This window comes from Gobius niger, assembly GCF_951799975.1.
Source record: "Gobius niger genome assembly, chromosome: 18".
Lineage (NCBI taxonomy): Eukaryota > Metazoa > Chordata > Actinopteri > Gobiiformes > Gobiidae > Gobius > Gobius niger.
The window spans coordinates 13,292,425-13,313,300 of NC_136869.1; the positions used below are offsets into that span (position 1 = coordinate 13,292,425).

The following is a 20,876-nucleotide window of genomic DNA, read 5'->3' on the forward strand; positions in this document are numbered from 1 at the left end:
ACTAGTTCTTTTTTTTTTTTGATACAATCCATCAGAGCCCATATTACCCGTCGCTTTTTTTTCCATGCCTTTGATGCCATCGCAGGTCCGCCCTCGAACTGCATCGCATTGATTACTAGCCTTCACAATAGCGTCAAGGCGTCTTTGTCTGAGTCCCGGAGTTGAAGGCTGCTGTAAGTTAATGTGGCATGAAAATAGCTCCTCAATTTTCCCATGCATTGCCTTTCTAGAAACTGCCCCCTTTTCTATCCGCCTAACACGCCCATGGCCTTCACTCTCTCGTGCCCTCTCGCTCAGCCTCCTTTGCCCAGTCAGCCGTCACCTCGGGCTGGACTAGAGGGACTGTGTTTCTACTTAAACAGCGGAGTATAGCAAAGGACAAGTAAAATAAAGGGAGCAAGGCAGCTACGGTGTGATCTATGTGAGAAGTTGAGCATAAAATCAATTAGTGTGAGAGTTTCTGTGACATATCTCAAATTTAAATCAAAATTTATGTTATCTGAAATAGAAGCATGTCTGTGAAGGAGACAGAAGGTGAAGGGAAGAGAGGGAATGTAGCTTCCACATGTTGAAAGAAATCATTTAAAAGCCCTAAACCTGACTTTTCCCAGTGTTATTTTTGGTTCCTACTCTTGGTCTTACTAATTTAAGGGGAATGTGACCGTCACTGGTTGTGGAGTTGCCGTCGTGAGCATCTGTCCCAGCGAACCACGTCTTGTGTGATTTCATGATGTTCAGCGATGTAGATTAGAATTGTTCACTTTCTTTAAAAAGTTTTCAAACCCTCACACTCTCTGCTCCTCCTCTGTCAGTCTTCATAATGCTCTGTAAACCTCAAAGCTTTGAAGATTTCGCTTTTGACATTTAGCACAGTCATCCAGCGCCGTTGGTCCCAAAATGATTTCCACTAAGCAGTGCCTCGACTTCATAACTAGTGAACATATGTACTCCCATAGAAAATGGTTTGTACTGCCATTCTGTCCTCAAACACTCTAAAAATATTAATAAAATCAGTGGCTGGTATTTCAACTGATGTGTATACCAGAAGAGCAATGAAATATAGGCTGAACTAATAATCTGCACTTTCTTACGTACTTTTTGTAAGTAAGTGCATTATTTGTCATTGTACACCCATACAACGAAATGGTGTTCAGGTGTAAGTCCTGAGCCATTGCAACTAAGCCACTGTGGGTCAACCTGACCAGTGTGTTATTAGAGGTCGGTGAAACTGTAGCAACCGGAGGAAACCTGGCTGGCTGCCTTCAGTCCTCCTCTGATCCTCTGAAACAGTGCAGCGCCTCAGAGCATGGTGTCCTGCACTGGTCAACTCCACCTCCTTCTTCTTCTTCCTCCTGCGCAGTTCCCTCCGCTCCCTTAAACTTTAACGCCACAACTTTCTCCAATCATTTCGGCAGGTTATTTGTTGTTTTGTAGAATTGTCTTCTACATGTTAATAATATGTATAAATTAGCTACAACAAAACTAGAAGTCCACTCCTTTGGGATTATTTAGACCCCCAAACCCCCTTATGTAAGGTCTGCGTCTTCACCCCCGAACCCCCTTATGTAAGGTCTGCGTCTTCTTTCTCACTATGTTTTAGGCTTCTCTAAATGATTCTAATAACACTAGCCTCCAAAAACTGTTTTCCTTTTACTCTCTGTCATAAACTTAGCTCTTTCCAGTTCTCAATCACAATACAGCAAGCCGGGACCTACTGCAAAGCTCACACTGGTGTTTGACATGGATGTTATCATGCTTCATTTGCACCTCCTGAAGTGACGGGTGTTACATTTTGATCCTCACCAGGACTCCTTTTATAGGCAGCATGAGACACTGCATGAGTGCTGCTGATTGATGTTGGAAGATGCGCTCTGAAAGTTAAAGATCGTTGAAACACTTTGCAAGAATAGCGCTTGGACTTGAGCTTGTTTTTTGTTTTCATTTTTTTTACGCACAATCATCACGGTAAAACATTTTGTTAATTTTGCAGTTCGTATTGCATGGAGGACATTGCTCGTATGTTATTTCTCCCAAGGTCGTATCTATCATAGTTTCCATGCTTGCCTGGCTGCTGATTTAAAGGTGTGGAAGGCAATATGTTCACTGGATTGCATGATCAGTATACCGCAACCTGTTAATATTTTACAAGAAAAGCCTTGGACTTTTCTCAACTTTATGGCATCACTTCATGGTTAAAAACGTTTTTTGCCAGGTCAAAAACATCTTAGAGACTTTAAGTCTCTACAATTAACCCTTATGTATGAACGTGTTTACTGAAACTAAACTAAACTAAACTAAACTGATGTGCCTATTTTCCGGGAAAATGCTTTGACTTGGATGTCATGTTTATTATTGACACAAGTTTACTGCCTTAATTAACCAAACCATTTACTGTGACAAAGCCTTCAAAATTTCAGGTTTAATTATTTTTTCATTCTTACATTTTCTATTGGCAGTCCAAAAAAATAAATATATAAATCACTCCACCTTATTGCATTAATGCAATGCCGTGTCACTGTGGATGATGTAGTTTTAATATGTGTCTCCTACAGTTTACATTCTGTTCTATCATGGCTTTTCCTCCTGCAGAGTTTACAATAGCTATTTTTAGTCCTTATAAGCGCCGTTTGATACGGTATGCAATAAAGTCATAGTATTGGCAAATCTTCAAAGTAAAAAATATAAATAATTTCAAAGTGAAGGCTGACTATATTCCATTTTCCAAGATGGAGGTCCTTTCTAATCCTCTTCTCATACACTTCTCCTTAGATGTATGCCATAAGGTCCAGTGTCAGGTACTGAATAGTCAATGCTGTGCAGCCTTGGTTATTCATGCGTTATGGCTGTACTGCAGAGACCCCAGCTGCTTGTGCTCGCCATCTCAGGAGGGAGAAATATCAAGCATCTGTGTGTCAGTGGCATGATTATTTCGCTGTGTATGAATGTGTGTGTGTGCGTCTGTTTTCTGAGACATGTGGGGACTTATATATTCAGAAGGTCAATCATGGGATCCTGTTGTAGGTCTCTGTATGACATCCACAATCTGCTTAAATGTTTTGGACACCATTGGCATTTCATATTTTATAACAAATATTAAATACATTTGGAAAACAGGTAGGTTTTTAGCCTTGGTAGAACATCAACAGCTCAAAAGGGTAAATTTACTATAATACACACCCTTTAAGGTCAGTTAGGGCAGCAGCAAAGTCAAGGTTAGGTTTCAGGAAAATAATTTAAGTCCATTATCCCCACCAGACACATGAACCAGGTGTGTGTGTGTGTGTGTGTGTGCGTGTGTGTCCTGTCAGTCTGAGCAGATTCACTCACCTATGACGTCCTCATTCTGTCTCTCTGTTAGCCGTCACCACTCCTCTCAAAGACCCACACACTTCCCTGCACCCACAGTCCTATCAGACAGGGGCAGGTGCGGGGATCACTGACTTTTCAAGAGGATTCCACCTCAGAGCGCTTTGAATTCACGCCATGCACTCCCTCCCTTTGTAATGACTAATGCTTTCTCTTAGTCTCTGCAAGAAAATGAATGGAGGCTAAGTTGCACCTTGAAAGAAATGATTTGCAAATAGTGTCCCAGGGAGTTTTTTTGTTGTTGTTGTTTTTTGTTTAGCTCAACAGTTACTCTACAGTTTTTGGGGGGCATTGTGGGCTGAGTAAAGCAAGAGTGATAGCGATGATGAATCCTTCAGGACTGAATATCCCACGCACACAATTGGAGACACTTTTCCAATATGCCGAAGCTGCATTCTTCCATCTAGTGGCCACATATGTACGCACACCCACAATATAGTGCCAATTGGCTTTGTTGTGGCATATTGTTCCCTAGAGATATTGATAGATTATGGCAAGATAAACTCATTTCTATCATGTAAGGGTTTTATGCAAAAGCAACCAAACCAAAAGGTACAGTGTTTCTTAAAGATTGTACACTTACTGTATAAACTATTCATCTGTCTTTCGCTTCTTGTTCAAAAACACTCCTACCAATTTTTAAAGTGTCCAATTAATTTAAAAATATTGTCATGGAGTTCAGCATTAATATTTTTCCTCACAGCTTCCTCCGTCACCTCTTGGTTTTCCCTGAATTTCGCAGCCGTGCCTAAGGACAGAGTCGTGTCAGCCAATTAATGCAGCTCAGAATATAAAGTGTGAAAACAGAAGTAGGTGGCCGCTGAGGTCACACCATTTTCTGAGTCAGTTTCTTCTTGCACTCTGGATTGTCCTCTGCCGTTTACTATACATGCTTATTTCTCATTTTGTTAGTGCAAGATTTCTTTCAGCCTTGAAGATGAGAACCCTGCTGCAGTCAATATTTTATAGGTGACAATATGTTCTGAAGTGCCCACTTGACTGGGGACCCCAATTAAAACATCCTTTCATTCTCAAAGCTATAGGCTACTTGCAACATCAACATAAAAAGATAATGTTGACTTGTAAGCTCTTAATAACTATTTACCTGAAATGAGAACACATATTTACGGTTGCAGCTTATATACTGGCTATATAATGGATCTAAAAGTTAGATACACAGTTAGCAGTCTTGTAAATTTGTGAGTATTGTGAAGGGAAAGTATGCTCTTATCATTCTGCAGTGTAAACTAACAAAGTATTTGCCAAGTATAGGCTTTTTTTTTAATATAGCGCTTTTCTGGACATTCAAAAACACTTTACATTGCATTATTCATTCACTCCATACTTGTGGTGGTAAGTTACTATTGTAGCCACAGCTGACAGAAGTGAGGCTGCCAATCTGCACCATCGGCCCCTCCAACCACCACAACCCATTCACACACTACATTCACCCAGGCTTCCTGTTGTTCCCAAACAGTCTCTCCAACCAAACCTTACCTGCTTAGCTCCCGAGATCTGACAGGATCAGGCAGACGAGAGCAAAGGCGGTATGGCCAATACATAACCATACACATAACCTAAAGCATCTCCTGTACGTTTACATCGAAATACAGATAGATAGAAATGTATTATCCCATTAGGAAAATGTGTTCTCACAGTCGAGTTGGCATTCCACACCACAATATTCATCACAATAAACCGCATAGTGGTTTATATGTGGTTGTTGTTTACACTGTAGGGCCCCACAAAACCTAATAATCAACTTTATTTTTTAAAGTTGAACATTTATGTAATTTCTAAATAAATAAATAAGCATACTAACTAAAAAAAAGGAAAACATAATGAGATGAGTGCACTGGCACTGGATGGAAATATTAGGCTACATTAAATTGGTGCCAAGTAAATGTGACATGTTTGTAGGCTATTGGAATAAGCATTGAGTTTTTATCTATTTACTTATATGTATATATAGTGTAGGTCTCTGTATAGTTACGGATGTATATCACATTTCTACCAAAAAAATAACACATCCCCTGTTGTTTTTTTACGTGTGACGTCATCGCGCCACCACGCTCCAACGCTCCACACTGGGCACGTTGCGTCATTACGCACGCTTCCCAAACAATACTCAGGAAAAAGCCACGTTGACGATCCAGACTGAAGTGTTGTCCACAATTTGAGACAGAAAAACGCCTTTACTCGCCAGTGAACGCTCATAACCCTTTTGTTGGTGGGCTCTAGATTGCATTAGACATGGCTTCACCACCGAAGGAGAAAGTGGAAATGAAAGGAGGACATCTTCCTGCAGGTAAGCTGTCCTGTTGTTTTTCCTCACCTTTTCAATGATCCTGACCTTTATTTAATGTCCGCTTTATAGCACAGCAATAAAGACATATTAAGCACAGTTTTAAGTTGGAATCCAAACTGAAATTCTTTGGAGGCGGCCACAAATCGCTCCATTTTTGTTACTTCCTTATTGTAGCTGCTCCATTAAATCTGAGCATGAAGCTCAGCTCGTTCATTAGCTACCGTTTCCATGTTTCGATTAACGTTTGCTGCGGATTGTTGACGTGGAGGTCAAGAGTTCGGATTGTGCGGACGTAAGCAAAAGGAAATGGGTGTACGTGGAGGAGAGGGGGAGAGGAGGGGTAGCGTTGGCAGCAGGGCACTGGGCCTTTGCTGCTCTAGTCAATGATAGCACCTAAGATAAGGAGCTGCTGTCCTGATTGCATACAACGATAATGCATGCACAACCTGTCAGTAGTGGGAGGACTTTCACAAGCTGGGTCGAGGTCACCGGGGCTCTGTCTGTCCTGTGTGGTTAAGTTCACAGTCTCTTGCCCAATGGCACTGGGACACAACACCTGTTTACACTGTAGGGCCCCACAAAACCTAATAATCAACTTTACAACTCCTGTCAGGTTGAGCAGTTGGTCCTTGGTACTAAACTGAACCTAAAGCAAGCAATAAAAAAAGTTATATTTCACAAACAAAATAAATATATCCACAAACATTATGCCTGTCTAGTTATGTGGTTCTTGAGGGGTTTTTTTTACCTCACATTTTACATAATTTCTTTTCATTCCCCTTGTGTGACAGTGAAAGCCGGGGGTATGAGGATAGTACAGAAACACCAGCCTACTCCAGCCCCAGAACCGCCTGTTCAGAAAGAGGAAGAAGAAGAGGAGTATGAGAGCAGCAGGTAAGGCACTCCAAAATATGCCATTTGTGAGAGAGTCCATTAACCGAGGACCAAAATACCACAAACATATAGCAAAAATGTTATTCGAAGCATAACAAATCAATAGGTCTGAAACACAAGTTCAGTGATATTTTGAATGTAAAATCGAAATTAGAGGCACTTTGCATGATTATTGTTATTGTCATATATACATATATTTTAAGATTTGAGTAAAGTGCTGTCCAAACTCATTTCTAAAGCATTCATAGGATCCCAATTCTTCTCAAGGAATATATCTAAGCAATTTTCAAGGAGCGAAGCAGAGCAGTTCTGTCACAATAATGTAAACAACAAGCAGCATGTGCGTTCACTAATAACATTCCTTTTCCTCCAACCATTATTCATTAACAGTATAATGTTAAAAAACAAAAACAAGAACTTTATAGTCCCACAATGGGGGAAATGCGGAAGGATGACAGCAAATCATGTACAGGGCCTTTAAGATCGAAGAGTTCACTCCAAACTGACGATAGATTATATTTTTTGTTATGTTGGTGGTATGATAAGGCATTGAACAATTCATTCATGTTAAACTAAACGATGTGTGTCATTGATACACTACACCAATAAGGTAAAGTATGGTCTAAAGCATGACCATAAATAATGCAATACCGTTCAGTTATAGGATTCTTTATGTAATGTTTGGTCTATAAAAAGAAGGGGTGATTTTCCTGGCAGTCGCTGTTAACATGCACAGCCCTTCCACACGCTGCCTTTGTGTTGTGCATTTGCTTCAGTCTGTAAATACAGTAGCTGCATTTTCTTCATGACCTAACAACTAACAAGATGCTTTTCTCTTCAAATATAAGGTCGTTCCACTTGAGATGTAGCTAGTTGTTGCATGTTCATGTCATCATTGTGTGTGTCTTTTCATACCTGCCCGCCGTATGTCTACTCAATATTCATGAAGGGCCATCAGCTGTGTGCGCATATTGGTACAGGTGCCGTTTTCACACAGGCTATCAGTTCATGTGTGCGTGTCTTAATGAACGGTGATAAATGCGAGCTGACAGCAGTGCACAGCGGCGAGCAAGGTTCAAGAACACTGCCAACTGTCAAGAATTCTTCCGTGCATGTTCTTTATTCAAGCTTGTGCGCGCTTGAAATTATCATCTTTCACTACGCTCATAGCACGTGCGTGTTTCCTCCCCTGTGTGTGCAGTCAGTCAGTCATTTGAGCAGAAATAATTCTGTTTGTCAATGCGACGAATGCATTTACATTTGCTCTGTATGTGTAAATTGCAGAAGTTTGTACATTTTCTTACTAAAGCTGTAAGATTAATCTCAGTCAAATCAAAAACAACAAAATAATAATGTCTCTGGGTCCTGTTGTGTTTAAGCCTCCTATAAAACATATTGAAATGTTCTGAAATGCATGAGGAGTATTGTTTAGCAGTTCATATTTCAGGCTCCTCTCGAATGACTGGTTTATAAAGTGCACTGTGAACTGAATCATGATTGGTAATTACGCATTGCGAATCTACCCGCATCTGCATTGCTATACTTAGCTGATAAATATATCTTAATCCTTCACAATCAGTCCAATCTAGCTCTATTTTTGATATAATGTCAAAGATTACTCAGAAGATTAGTTCCTCATTTTCTGGAATTGGGAATGTGTGCTTTACTAGTTGGATGGACTTGCCAACTGGCACGAGACCCATTTGTGTTTGAGTTTGCTTTTTCTCCTCGACAACATCCAGATCTCCAGTTAGTGCCCGTGAAGGGAAAACCTGGCTTGTGCTTCTGCTAGCATGTAATCATTGTAACTAAAAGTAGAACAAAATGGCCGTCAATTTACCTAATGCTTGGTTTTCGGTGCTGACAAATCAAACCATAGACTCTTACTAGTACTTTTTTGAACATTAGACATTATAGGTAAGTAAACCGCTGCTATAACTTTATTCCAAGTAGGCTACATTTCATATGCGACAATAACGCTTAGTAACCTATAGGCTGTCTGTATTTTTCTATAAACAAAAAACAGAACCTTTTGTAAGCAGCAAAAAGCAAGAGCTGCTGAGTAACCGTCTTCCATCTGTAATTTCTCTTATTCATTCATTCACACAAACGGCCCCTGTCTGTGTCACGCTGACGGACGCCGAGCAGGTGGCCACTGGGTAAATTTCACATTAGTAGCAGCCAGTGAAGCGTTTTAGTCAGGGGAGCACCTGCCGCACCCAATCTACCCAGAGATGGACGGACAGGGCGCGGGCCGAGAGCGAAACAGATAGGTTACTAGAACAGAGGGGATTAGGAACGTATGGACACCTCCAGAGGCTGTTTTGAGACGATGATAAGAAAGCAACAAGTAGAGAAAGTGAGGGGGGGGGGGGGCTAGTGACCCGCAAAGCATGCATGACCACTAGCTGTCCAGCGAGTGTTTCAGGATGCATTAGGAGTACAATGAACAGTGGCACAAGGCAGTGTTTCTATCACAATAGCTTTAGTTAGATGTACAATACTGTGCAATATCTTTTAGGCAAGGGGAACAAAGAAAGGCATGCCGTTTGCTGGAATATAGCCTACAAGCAAAACACAAAAAGGTGTTTGCTGTGGTGAAAATGGAGTCAAAACGTTCTAGTCCAGGATTGAGCACGATGTTACAACATTACAACAGCTTGGTAACACAACAAGCCGAATGAGTGTCATTGTTGAATTACGAAATGTGTTACTATTTGTTTTGATACGCAATCCAGAACATTGATTCTGTTTCAAATTAAAATACTGTAAGTGCAAGACTCTCTCTCTCTTTTCACCATTTTTTCATGAAGCGAAAGCAAACAAAAGAAAGTTCTTCTAAAAAAAAATCTTTCAAGATGTCAAGGTCACCCTGAGTTCAGTACTTTTAGTGCTTGCTTTGTCACCCTTTGTCCTTTATGGGTGCTGTCCAAAAAGCTGCTGTTGCTGTGTATCCACTTGACTGCACCCTGGACACGGAGAGTGCATGGACCTGTGGTGAAATGCACTGGGCACAGTCTGTGGTGAAGTCAAGGGGAGTGAGGAGGAGAGCGGCACAGGAGGGCTTCAGAATGCAATCAAAAGATTTCTCGTTTTTTTATATTTTTATTACATTCACCATTGATTTTGTATTTTATCTTTTGTGCACAAACCTCACTCGGGTCATGAATCTTGGGGAGACTTGCGGCGTCAGCCACTGTATCAATGAAACTGTATTGAAGCCAGAATCCTTATTTAGCTGTGGATTTACTTTTCATTTTTTTGTTATTTTTACACTATGTAGAAAGTGTATTAAAGGATTCTCAAGATCTCATTATTGCAATATCCTTTACATAATAATTTGATATTGCATTTTTTTCCCCTAATATCACGCAGCAGGCAACAGGCATCAGTTTCTATAGCAACCCGCACCTCGCCCACGGCACAAACTTCCTGCTCTTGTGAAGCTCAAACAGAAAGAGAGAGATATGGGTGGGGTGATGGCAGCCATACTTCGAATGAGTTGTGACTGGAATACAGTGAATTATGCATTATATAAAGTAACATCTTCAACCTTTATGTGATGTAAGTTTACGCTGCTTTACCATATGCATCTTAGCACCACTTTAGTCCAACCTTTTCTTTTTTTGTGTCTTCAGTAACTATATTCTCAACGAACAAAGAAAGTCCCACTGTAGATTCATTATGGCTCTATACTGCCCCCTGCAGGTTGATGCTGTCTATGAACCCTCCCAGTGCATGGCATTGAACCAAAGCGAATCACAAAGCTTTGTCTGCTTAGCTGGCTGTGTCTGCGGACATCTCACAGTGTTCAGGTCCACATCATAGGCAATCCCATAAAAGAGAAATCTTGCTAATCCCTTATTTAAAGTGATTTGCTGAAAAGACAAATTGCTTACCTATTTAGTTTAAATCAAATGAATGTAGAAAAATTCATTGGAATATTACAATCTTTCTCCTATCCCACTGTTTTACTATATTTTTGTTTTCTTTATACAGTGTAGCCTATAGACAGTATGGTGGAACTATTACTCTATAATACAATGGAGACGGGTGATAACGCAGCATGAGTTGGAAACCTGCCTCTGCCCCCTCACGTTCATATCCAGCTGCGTGTGTGTTCACCTCACCCCCACCTCCGGGCCCCTGCTGTTCCCTTTGACAGCCGCGATTCAGAAGAGTTTCACAACTTCATCACAGCGTTTAAAATCAACATGACAGTGGGTGCAGCTTTCAGAGCTCTTTTATTAATTTCTATTTTGATGTAGAAGTGGAAGATTCTACACTGATATCCTACAAAGTGGATAAATATGAAAATAGAAAAAAATGCATTTTCTTAGAGAGAAATTGAATGGGTTTGGAATACGTGTGTCACCATTATGTGTTTGAATATTCATGAAAGTGTTTGGTCTGAGGTACATTTAATTCATTGCCCGGTCCGTGATATAGAATAGAGGATAAATTGAGGAAAATTAATACTCCGATTTTGAGTTAATTCCGAATGAACCAAGCATTTCCAACCATCTACAAGTTTTTATATGGCAATACACGCTATACCAGTCCCAAATACTGAAAAATGGGGAAATATGGGAATTGTAAAGCTTTAATGCTAAATATGCAAATGAAACACAGACAGGCAGCCTATTAGTTAGTTTTATGCTTGGAACATTTTTGTGTCTACCTATTGATTGGCTGGACCGAAGTTAGCCAGATGTCTTTATATCCACAGCATAATTAAATTAGCCATGATTAAAAAGTTTCCCTTACACCGTAAACTGTTCAAAGTAAGGACCAGATGTTTTGTATAATTTATAATCCACTTCAACCATTTACTTTCCGTCTCACAGCGCCCATCCCACGTCTTCATTACATTTACACATGCAGTTAATGCTTTCTGCTATACATTGGACATGCTCGCCGCTGTAGCTAATGACTTTGAGTGGAGTTTCAAAGGTGTCCACAACAACGGTGTGCTCGTTGCCGGGGGTGATGCTGCCATGAAATTGGACGCTGCTCGTTTGTCATGTCAAGGTCGATACATACCTCAGGTCGAGCGTTCCTCTTCGTCATCGCGTACTCATACTATACTCATACTATTTCCTTTTGCTCTGTTTCTGATTGACGGAAAATATCGCATTGCTATTTTTCCGATGAGTTTGGCCATGTAATAAAGATTCAGTTCACGGTGCACATGGAATATTAAGTTCTTTGCGTCCATCCCTGCCCTATAGTGTCTGAGTGAGCATTAGCCAGCTCTCCTCTGAAACTGTTTTCAAGGGGATTTCACTGCCTCCTACCACCCCAAATAACTCTCCAGCCTTCATCCTATTCCAGTTTTCTCTTCCTTCATTGCCTCCTTGATACTCATTTGACTGTGCTCCCCTCTCTCCACTCACTGTATGCTCTCCTTGCTAAAGCGTAGAGCATACCAGCACTTGGTCAGGATGAATGGGAGCTATTTAAGCGGCTGGCAGGCCCATCCAGTTTGTGTGAGCGGGCACCTCCAGAGAGTTTAGGCCTGTGTGGATTTTGTGTTTTGACAACTTTGGATGCATTTTGCCAGCACACAAGCAACAATTTATACACGCCAGCAAACTGCAAAGCTGCTTTAATTCAGTGACTAACATTATGTCTTCTCTCTCCTTTCAGCCCACCAAAGGCCCCTGTCATTGTGTCTGGAGTGATTACAAAGGTATGCACGCACTCGTACAGAATAATGCCACCTGAGCACTCAGACAGCCATGAAATTCATCCTAGTGTGGAATGGCAAAACACGCTTTAGTTTTAATGCTATTTCCATAAACTCTAAAGCCCGAATGCAGCAACTAAAGAGGTACACTTCAATCTGAACTATTCTTCAATGCAGCAGAATCCTTCTGCATCTTCAAAATCCCCCTCATTGTCAACAAAACAATGTAGGGGAAAATGTGGAAAGTGCTGCTCTCAATCTTCCACTCTGCATTGAGAACACAAGATGACAGGCTGCGTTTTACTGTTAAGAAGAAGAAGAAATAAAAGGTGCAATTTTGGTGTCTTTTGGTGCTCTTGTTGTGGTGTTTTAAGGCTGAGAGTAAAAGGCTTAAACAACCTTGACCTGGCTCTGAGAAGTGGGTCAACATCTGTGAATAGTCCTGTTTGTTGGCCTCGCTCTTTCAGATGCAGTGTGAACGTGGACAAACCGTGCACATGTGGGGAAAAAGTGTCCTTGATTTCCTGGATGCTCGTGTTCTGACTGAGCCTTATTTTTTTTTGTCTGCGTTCTTGTGTGTGGGGGCCAGGCGGCTTGTTTGCGGAAGATTACCCTGATATCAGCGAGGTGGCAGGCAGCCCATTTATCCCCAATCCTAGCCTTCCCCTCCGGCGCCATCAGTGCCATCAAACCCAGAGGCTAGCGCTGCATAAAGCCCTGAACAGGCTTTTAGGAGCTAAGTGAAACACTTCTCCCCTGTGGCACTTTACCCTCAACCTGGGTTTTTATAGTGGAAATGCTACTTTTTGTTGTTTGTTTGGGAAGATCAGGGACAGGGCAGATTTCTCATTTTGTATTATTCGTGACTGCACTCAATTTTGAGACTCGTGAAGGAGGGATATCAGGTATCGTTTTTAACAATTTGTAAACCTTTATTCATATTCGTTGGTACATTGTATTGCTGTTAATTTGTGTTCTCTTTTTGTTTTTGCATTTTGTTTTTAATTTCCTTGCAAAATTCCGTTTAAATACTGCAAATTTGTCTACATTACGTATTAGATAGTGGAAGGAAAAGAAGGCCATATGCAAAGGCAGAGGATTACATTAAATCAACAGGGGGAGGGGCTCGTGCAATGACTAACTTGGTTTATATAACTTTATCCATTGTGAATCGACGGGAAGTAGAAAACATTAAGACATACTGCTTTTGTATTCAAAATCAGATAAGCTACATACCGCCACAGCTGGAGAAATGAATAGTTTGCCATCAGGGAGTCCGCCATAAAGCAAAGCTATTTACTCCATAATTGTAAAGCAAGACCAATGGCAAGGAAGCCACACATTTATTATGTCAGAAAGAAAACACAAAAGAATTCATCAGAGCATCATAAGCCGGTAATTAAAATGATCAAAATACTCTTTATTGGTTTGCGAATTGCTTAGATCCGATTAGGAGCAGGGTTGTTTATGAACATAGCATTTCTTGGAAAGGCAGATTGCGTTTGCACAACAGATGAGCTGGAGCATGCATCGCAGATTACTCTTTATATACGTTCGCACTTCAGGGATCTTAATATTGTTGTTGGAGTCATCAGAGGTAGTGGGTTTAAATCAGGTCATGCAGGAGAAAAATATAGATAGATGGCTTTACATGCAAACACTGGCAACCATCTAATGTAAACAGTTTTAGTCATTTTGGTATTCTTTTTTGGTATTAAGTATTTTACTGTGGAACAAAACATGTCCTGTTTTTAACACTATGTTGAAGTTCCTAAATGGTCTGACTGTAGCCCGAAAGTAGCTTGACAATATCTTTATCTTTAGTATATGTGGTTTTAAAAGGTTGTCTTTATTTTGACCCATGTCAGTTTGTATACTTAACTACTCTTCAATCACTGCACTCTATGATTGGCTCTCCTGGCCCTTTAAAGGTGCATTATGCAACTTTTTAAGTGGATAAATGTTGTGCCTATTTGACCTTGTAGTGACCCAGCGGCTGTATGAGTCACCTTTACTTTCCATTTCCATCACGGTGGTCTCTAGGACGCTCCATTGTCAATAGTTTGGAAGGTTTTCACTGCTGACGGACCCTCTACCCTGAAAACCTACATGGCAATTGTTCCTGGAGCATGATAGAGGCCACCGAGATCGAAAGGTCAAATACTTTGTTTGCCTTGTGTTTGACCTTTAGCTCAAATACCTAAATTTATCTTTAGGTATTTGACCTAAAGATAAACTTAAAGGACTTCATGTCTCATCACATCTGTTAATACTGTACCAAAACATCATCCAGCCTTTGCTACTGTACTGTTCTCCCTGCTTACACTCAAGAATCGGAACATGTTCTCCAAAATAACCACCATAGCAGCCAAAATCATTGGTTTACCCACTCCCAACCTCACACAGTTAAACACTAAGGTCATAACACACATTGCACGTGCAATAACAAAGGACAACACCCACCCACTGCGCCACTGTTTTACTCTCCACTGTTACCCTCCAGTCGTAGATACAGGTTACTCAGATACAACAGGACACGTTTTCAAAACAGTCTAATCCCTATAGCCATCAACACACTTAACAAGTCGTAATTAACACTCCGACAGTGACATCTGTATTTTTGTCATCAATGTTGTCATAATGTCCAGTATATGTTGTCTGTTTGTAATGTGTAGTTGTGTGTGTCCTGGTGCTTTCCTGCCTGTACTACTGTGAAAACGAATTTCCCCTTGGGGGCTGTAAACCAAACTAACAAAAAATATGCACAAATATCAACTTTTTTCCCACTTAAAACGTTGCATAATGCACCTTTTAAGGGAAATACAACTTGGATGGTAGTATTATTATAAGAAAGTGTCAAAAACAGTACGCTGGTTTAATCATTACTGCTAAATTAAATGCTATGAGTTTCACCACTCGGATAGACTCCTGGACCTGTGGTATAAACCTGCATTAACTTCTTTTAGCTTTTTAGCTCCAATCCCTTCTTGTGCCAATCCCTCCTAATGTGGTGTGTCTCTGCTCAGGGAGATAAGGACTTCACACCTGCAGCGGCCCAGGTGGCCCACCAGAAGCCCCAGCCGGGAGTCTCCAAGCTGCCACCCGCTCAGCACATCAACCAGCACATCCACCAGCCCCGCAAGTGAACCCTTACCCCCCGGGACCAGCTGCCGCAGCTACGCTAACTCCACCAGCCAGCCTTCTGCAACCGAACACACAAGTGTACACGTCCTCCACCAGGCTCAGATCTTTGCCAATTAATCGAGTAATTATCGCTTGACTGTGTAACCAACAAGTATCTTATCGCCAGTGTATGGTCACTATATAGAAGTCAGTTTACATCAGTGCTGCTACGTGTTACTGCACTATTTACATCTGCACTTTTGTGTCCTTGAGAGTTGTCTAAATGTCTTAATGTGGTTTACATAGACAACGAAGCATAACATTGTATTGCTGTACCTTAAAGTGAATTGGATCTGAGTCTGATGGGGAGCTTCCATTGCGTGCAAACCAATACCACAACACGGCAACCAACCAATCACAGATGACATGGAATCTAATCCCTTTTGCAACTAATGACCTCAAAGCATGAGCCCAAATAATGTTAAATGACCAATAGAGATGCAAGAAACATGATAGCGTTGTATTGCCATATTGCACTAATACAGCATGGACCATAGCTATATACGCTGTTTTCCCTTATTGGTTCTAGTTTTGACGACTTTGACACGCTTCTAATCCGACCAAAAGATTTCAGTAACTAGAGTAGTTCAGTAACAAGAAAACTATCAGCTACAAACTCAATAGATGAAATATCAACATATCTTAGATTCAGCAAACAATTGGGCAGCTAACTTTACCTACAAAATGGATGGCTAACAGGCTTTTGGCATATCTTTGGGCGACATTTGCTGTCTAGTCCTTGCCTCAAATATCACAGTGCTTGCCTCTAAATCATTGAAGGATTTTCTTTACGTTAATAGCATACATTACATTAAAACCTATTTCAAACATGTCAGTTCAGTGGCAGCTCAATACTTCGAAGGTAACACATCAGTTATTATTTCCACCTTACCATTGTGTACATTTCTAGACATATCACATTGATCTGAATTGGATTTTGTTTATTCTACAATCACACATTGGCAGACACCTTATTATAATTTCTCATTAGTATGCTTTACCATAAAGTGTCACTTGTTTCAAAACTAATGACCAGGTTCCGTAAAGAATATATATATTGCCAAGAAGGAGTGATTTCCGATGTTAATTTAAGTCTTAAAAAAAGCTTTATTTTTGTTCTTGCTTTTTTTTCTTTTGCTTGAGTAAAATGTTCAAATTGTACAAATCTATAAGTTGTGAGTGGTATTAGGTGTGGTTGTCAAATAGTTGAATAAAGACTTTGACTGTCAGAACTTGATTTGTAGGAGTGCTGCTTGGATATAAAGTCTTTGTCTGAAGTTTGTTTAAAACAATATCCTTTTGGTGCTCTTCAGCGCAAGTCTAGACAGGTGAAAAGGCGAAAAACTGTGGCACTCAAAAAGGTAGGAATAGGTTTTACATATCTAACTGGATTAAAAAGCCAACACGCTGCAGCTCACAGGTCTTCATCAGGACAAACTCAAGATTGGCCGTCTGAGACCATCCTTTAAACTAACAAATTGACCACCACAGATGTCTTGCTTTTTTTCTGTGAATTAAACTTGAAAGCAGTTCTTAAAAAAGTCGAATTAGGCTTGTTGATTTGAACATGGAAATGATCAATAACGTCACTTGGCTGGGTTAAAGGAATAGGCCACGTTGTTTCCATGCTGAGACTGCTAACCTGAGCTTAGACGAGTTGATACGTACCTGTCTGGTCTTAATGCGTGTGCTCAGTCACGCAAAAAGACCAAACATGTTGTTAGCATTTAGCCTCTCCTCTATGGGGCCAAATGGGGGTGAAGTTAGAAGCGACCAAACTCTTCCACGTTTCCCCTGTTTAAATGCAGTTACGTGAGCGGTTACACGATCCAAATATAGTTAAACAAAATTAAACATGTCAATTTTCTAAGCGTATAAAAAGAAGTACTATATTGTAACTGTTTGTAACAGCGTGTAACTACTCACGTAACCCTGTATTTAAATAAGGGAAATGTGGAAGAGCTTGGTCGCTTCTAACTTCACCGCAGTATCGCCCCATAGAGGAGAGGAGGAGAGGCTATGTGCTAACAACATCTTTGGTCTTTTTGTGTGACTGAGCGCACACGTAAAGACCAGACAGGTACGCATCAACCCGTCTAAGCTCAAGAAAGAACATATCTCAGTAGACAAAAATGGTGGCCTATTCCTTTAATGACTGGATGTGAGATCATTTGTAAATATTTCATAAACGAGACACATATGCGGTAAACAAATTCAAATCTTGTATTGTTTTCTACAATGTATAAAGTGTTTATGTTGACACCAGTTTTGGTTCTAAAGATCTGAAAGCAGAATGAGCCTCCCACTTAGGGTTGCCAGATCCTATGAATAAAACCAGTTTGGAGATTAACATAAAGGAGCTTGACTATTTTCACAATCCCATCGCTTGTCCCCAATCAACTCCTATTTGTGCCTGGACTCGGATTGTTCTTAGATTTCAAATGAAGTACATCATGTTCAGGCATAATATAACTTGGGCTTGTGTTCTCATATGCAGCTTAAGGCAATCAAAGTTCATTTGTGGTTATAGTATGCTTTTAAACCACAAACCACATCCCTCCAACATGACCAATTAGTGCATTATACAAGCTTTATTAGATTAGACTGGGTGTGGACAAACCGTACCATTCCTATTTAATACACATTTTTATTTCAAAGTCAAAGAGCTTCAGGTGAGTTGCTGCAAGACAACTCTGCTATACCCACAAGAAAAAGTATGAGTAGCCTATTCAAATGCTGTTTCTAACTTAACGCATGTGACAAGTGGGAATAGGTAACAAAGTCGTGCCGCGTCCTTGAAGAGGTCACGCCGTGTAACTCTTGCACACCTTGTAACTCTTGAACATCTTATTTTGAGGGTGCCGTGGAGAATTAGCCGTGCTCGGAGGGATTAGGGCTCAGGTGGTGTTTTCAAATAGAGCACACTCATCTTTCCAGGAGCCTGTCCACTGTTTTCCTTCCTTCACAAACACACACGCAACCGCAAGCCAGGTGCTACCGCATGTAATCCATCTTTGCACCGCATCTGCAGCCAGGTGTTCTGTCAGCTCCTGTTAGACCAATGAAGCCGGAGTAAAGCCAAAGACGGCAAGAAGACATCGCTTTAACTATGAGATTTGTTTCCCCTTTTAGCTTGGAACAGTAACTTATGAACCAGAAAGATTGCAATCGGTGCTTCACAGGTTGTTTTGCAATGTTACGCTTACTGGCCAAAAAAGACAAAAAAGATCTGGGGTCGGGGCTGGCCATAGTGTACCGCATATCATTATACCGGTATCATATCATATTTGCGAGGACATTAGCGTTGAATGAATCTCCCCAATAGGTGTAATGCTGGGATTTTCATGTATTTTGTCCGTTGTCAATTATATCGTCAAATATATCGTTATCGTGATATTTATTTGTTATATCGTGATTAAGCCATATCGCCCTGCCCTAATCTAGGAATAAGTAAAGTTTTCTTGAAAAAACAACACATTTCAAGAAATATGTCCATGAGGTAAGTTTTTTACACTTAAAAGGACTAGTTTAAAGATGTTAAAATTATGTATTTTCCTCCCCCTACATGTTCCAGCAATGTCCTAATATGTAGAATGAGCCCAGACCTGTTCACCACAACTGCCACTCAGAAAGTTGTTAATTCGGGTCTAAATTGCCGTCACACAGTAGCTTAATATAGAACTTGCAGTTACGCGTAAGACCTGAGGTGGCAGTAGTAAGCATAAAAATGACCAACTTGTCCCTTTAAAGAAAGAAAAAAAAAACTTTTCCAGGGTGACAATGGTGCTCATGTTGTCTAAGAGGGGTGGATCTTTTTTTTTTTTTCCCACACATGGATTGGTCACCACAGAGTGCAGACCTCAACCCCATTGAGAATCTTCAGGATGTGGTGAAGAAGGCTTTGCACAGTGGTCACACTCCAGCATCATCTATTCAAGCTCTTTTTGAAAAATTAGTGCAGCAGAGGACAGAAATAAATCTTGTGACACATCAGGCACTTATCCAAACGAATGTGTGCTGTAATCAAAGCTAGAGATGTTCCAGTGAAATATTATTGTGGGAAAGTACAGACTACCCACTAAACCACATAATATACCATTGGTCTAATAATAGTTATGTTTCCTGTAAAAAGAATACTCCAGCTGGTAGACCTTCGCATTCTTTAGATGCAAAAATGCTCACAATTCCCGATGTTCCAGAGTGGTTCTTATGCCTTCTGAAATCCTTGTCAAATATAATAAATGTCCATTTTATAGTTTAGAGCACTTTACCGAGATGTCAGTAGCATTTTAGGCACTTAATTATATTAGCCCTGAGTATACATGGCCAGCTGCTTGCCATGTGGTGTGAGGTAAATTAGGACTGGCTTCAACTGGTTCTGTGCAAATGAGCAGCTACTGTATAGAGTTTATTCAATTACAAAGCAAACAGGGTGGGAATCTAATTATTTACAGGCAAGAGATGCTAGTTAAGTTGGATCGAGTAATAAAGTTAGTGTGGCATGTTGGCTTCACGGACCATCAAACGTTTCTTTTTGGAACTGAGTGAATGTTGTGAAAAACAGGTGAAGAAAACAGTACAGGGCAGGTCTATTCACTTGTGGAGATTCAGAATACACTATATTATTAAAAGGTTATGAAAAAGTTTCATAGCATCTAGGAGTTTTCCTCGACAAAGCTTTTTTCCATCTGTTCGTGCAGAGGTAACATTGATCATTTGGTTTCATACGCTAACTAAGCCTTAAGAATTGGGCAAGCTGTTTAATAGGAAGATGCCATCCAAATTAAACTGGATGGATAGCCCAGTGTAATTTGTTTTTTTCCCAATGTCTTGCCTGCTGCACTAAAGCCCACCAGCAGATGGCCTCAGATGTGGCTTCCCCCCAATTTGACAGTGACCATTCTCTAAAGAGGTCAGTGCAAATCCCAAATAATACCCCACCAAAATGACATAACAGCTCATGCGCCGTCAGTAAACAGCGTCCCGTAGAAGATGATACTTTGAGTCTATCTGTGGGATTTAGCTTTGGGGGAGAGAGAGGGAAGAGGAGGAAGAGGAGGAGGAGGAGGAGGAGGAGGAGGAGGAGGAGGAGGAGGAGGAGGAGGAGGAGGAGGGGAGAGGGGAAATCGCTGAGCAAGCCTGCAGGGGCACATAATCTCAGGTTACAATCTGAGCCAACAGATGTTTCTACTACAACCATGACCTAAATATGAACTGATCTATCCAGGCCTCACTGTCACCGTCATGCACTGGGAGTTTCAAATAAAATCTGCCCATGCCTTCACTACATGCCATGACTTGTCACAAAGGTTGAACAGGTTTCCTATGACAGTGTACTGTAAAGTAAATATGGTGTTTTCTTTGTTTGTTTTTTGTTTACCTTCAAACCTAGACCAATTACAAAGTGGAGTTTCACCACATCTTGCACTGAGATGC

General features: G+C 40.7%; 1 protein-coding gene across 1 annotated transcript; it reads left to right on the forward strand.

The window, feature by feature from the left end:
• The first annotated feature begins 5,471 nt into the window (after nt 1-5,471).
• On the forward strand, nt 5,472-16,024 carry dap (death-associated protein). Its single transcript, XM_079576443.1, has 4 exons — nt 5,472-5,674; nt 6,466-6,568; nt 12,218-12,260; nt 15,284-16,024. Exons 1-4 carry the CDS (start codon nt 5,620-5,622, stop codon nt 15,401-15,403), a joined length of 321 nt encoding a protein of 106 aa, XP_079432569.1. The 5' UTR covers nt 5,472-5,619; the 3' UTR covers nt 15,404-16,024.
• The last annotated feature ends 4,852 nt before the right edge of the window (nt 16,025-20,876 follow it).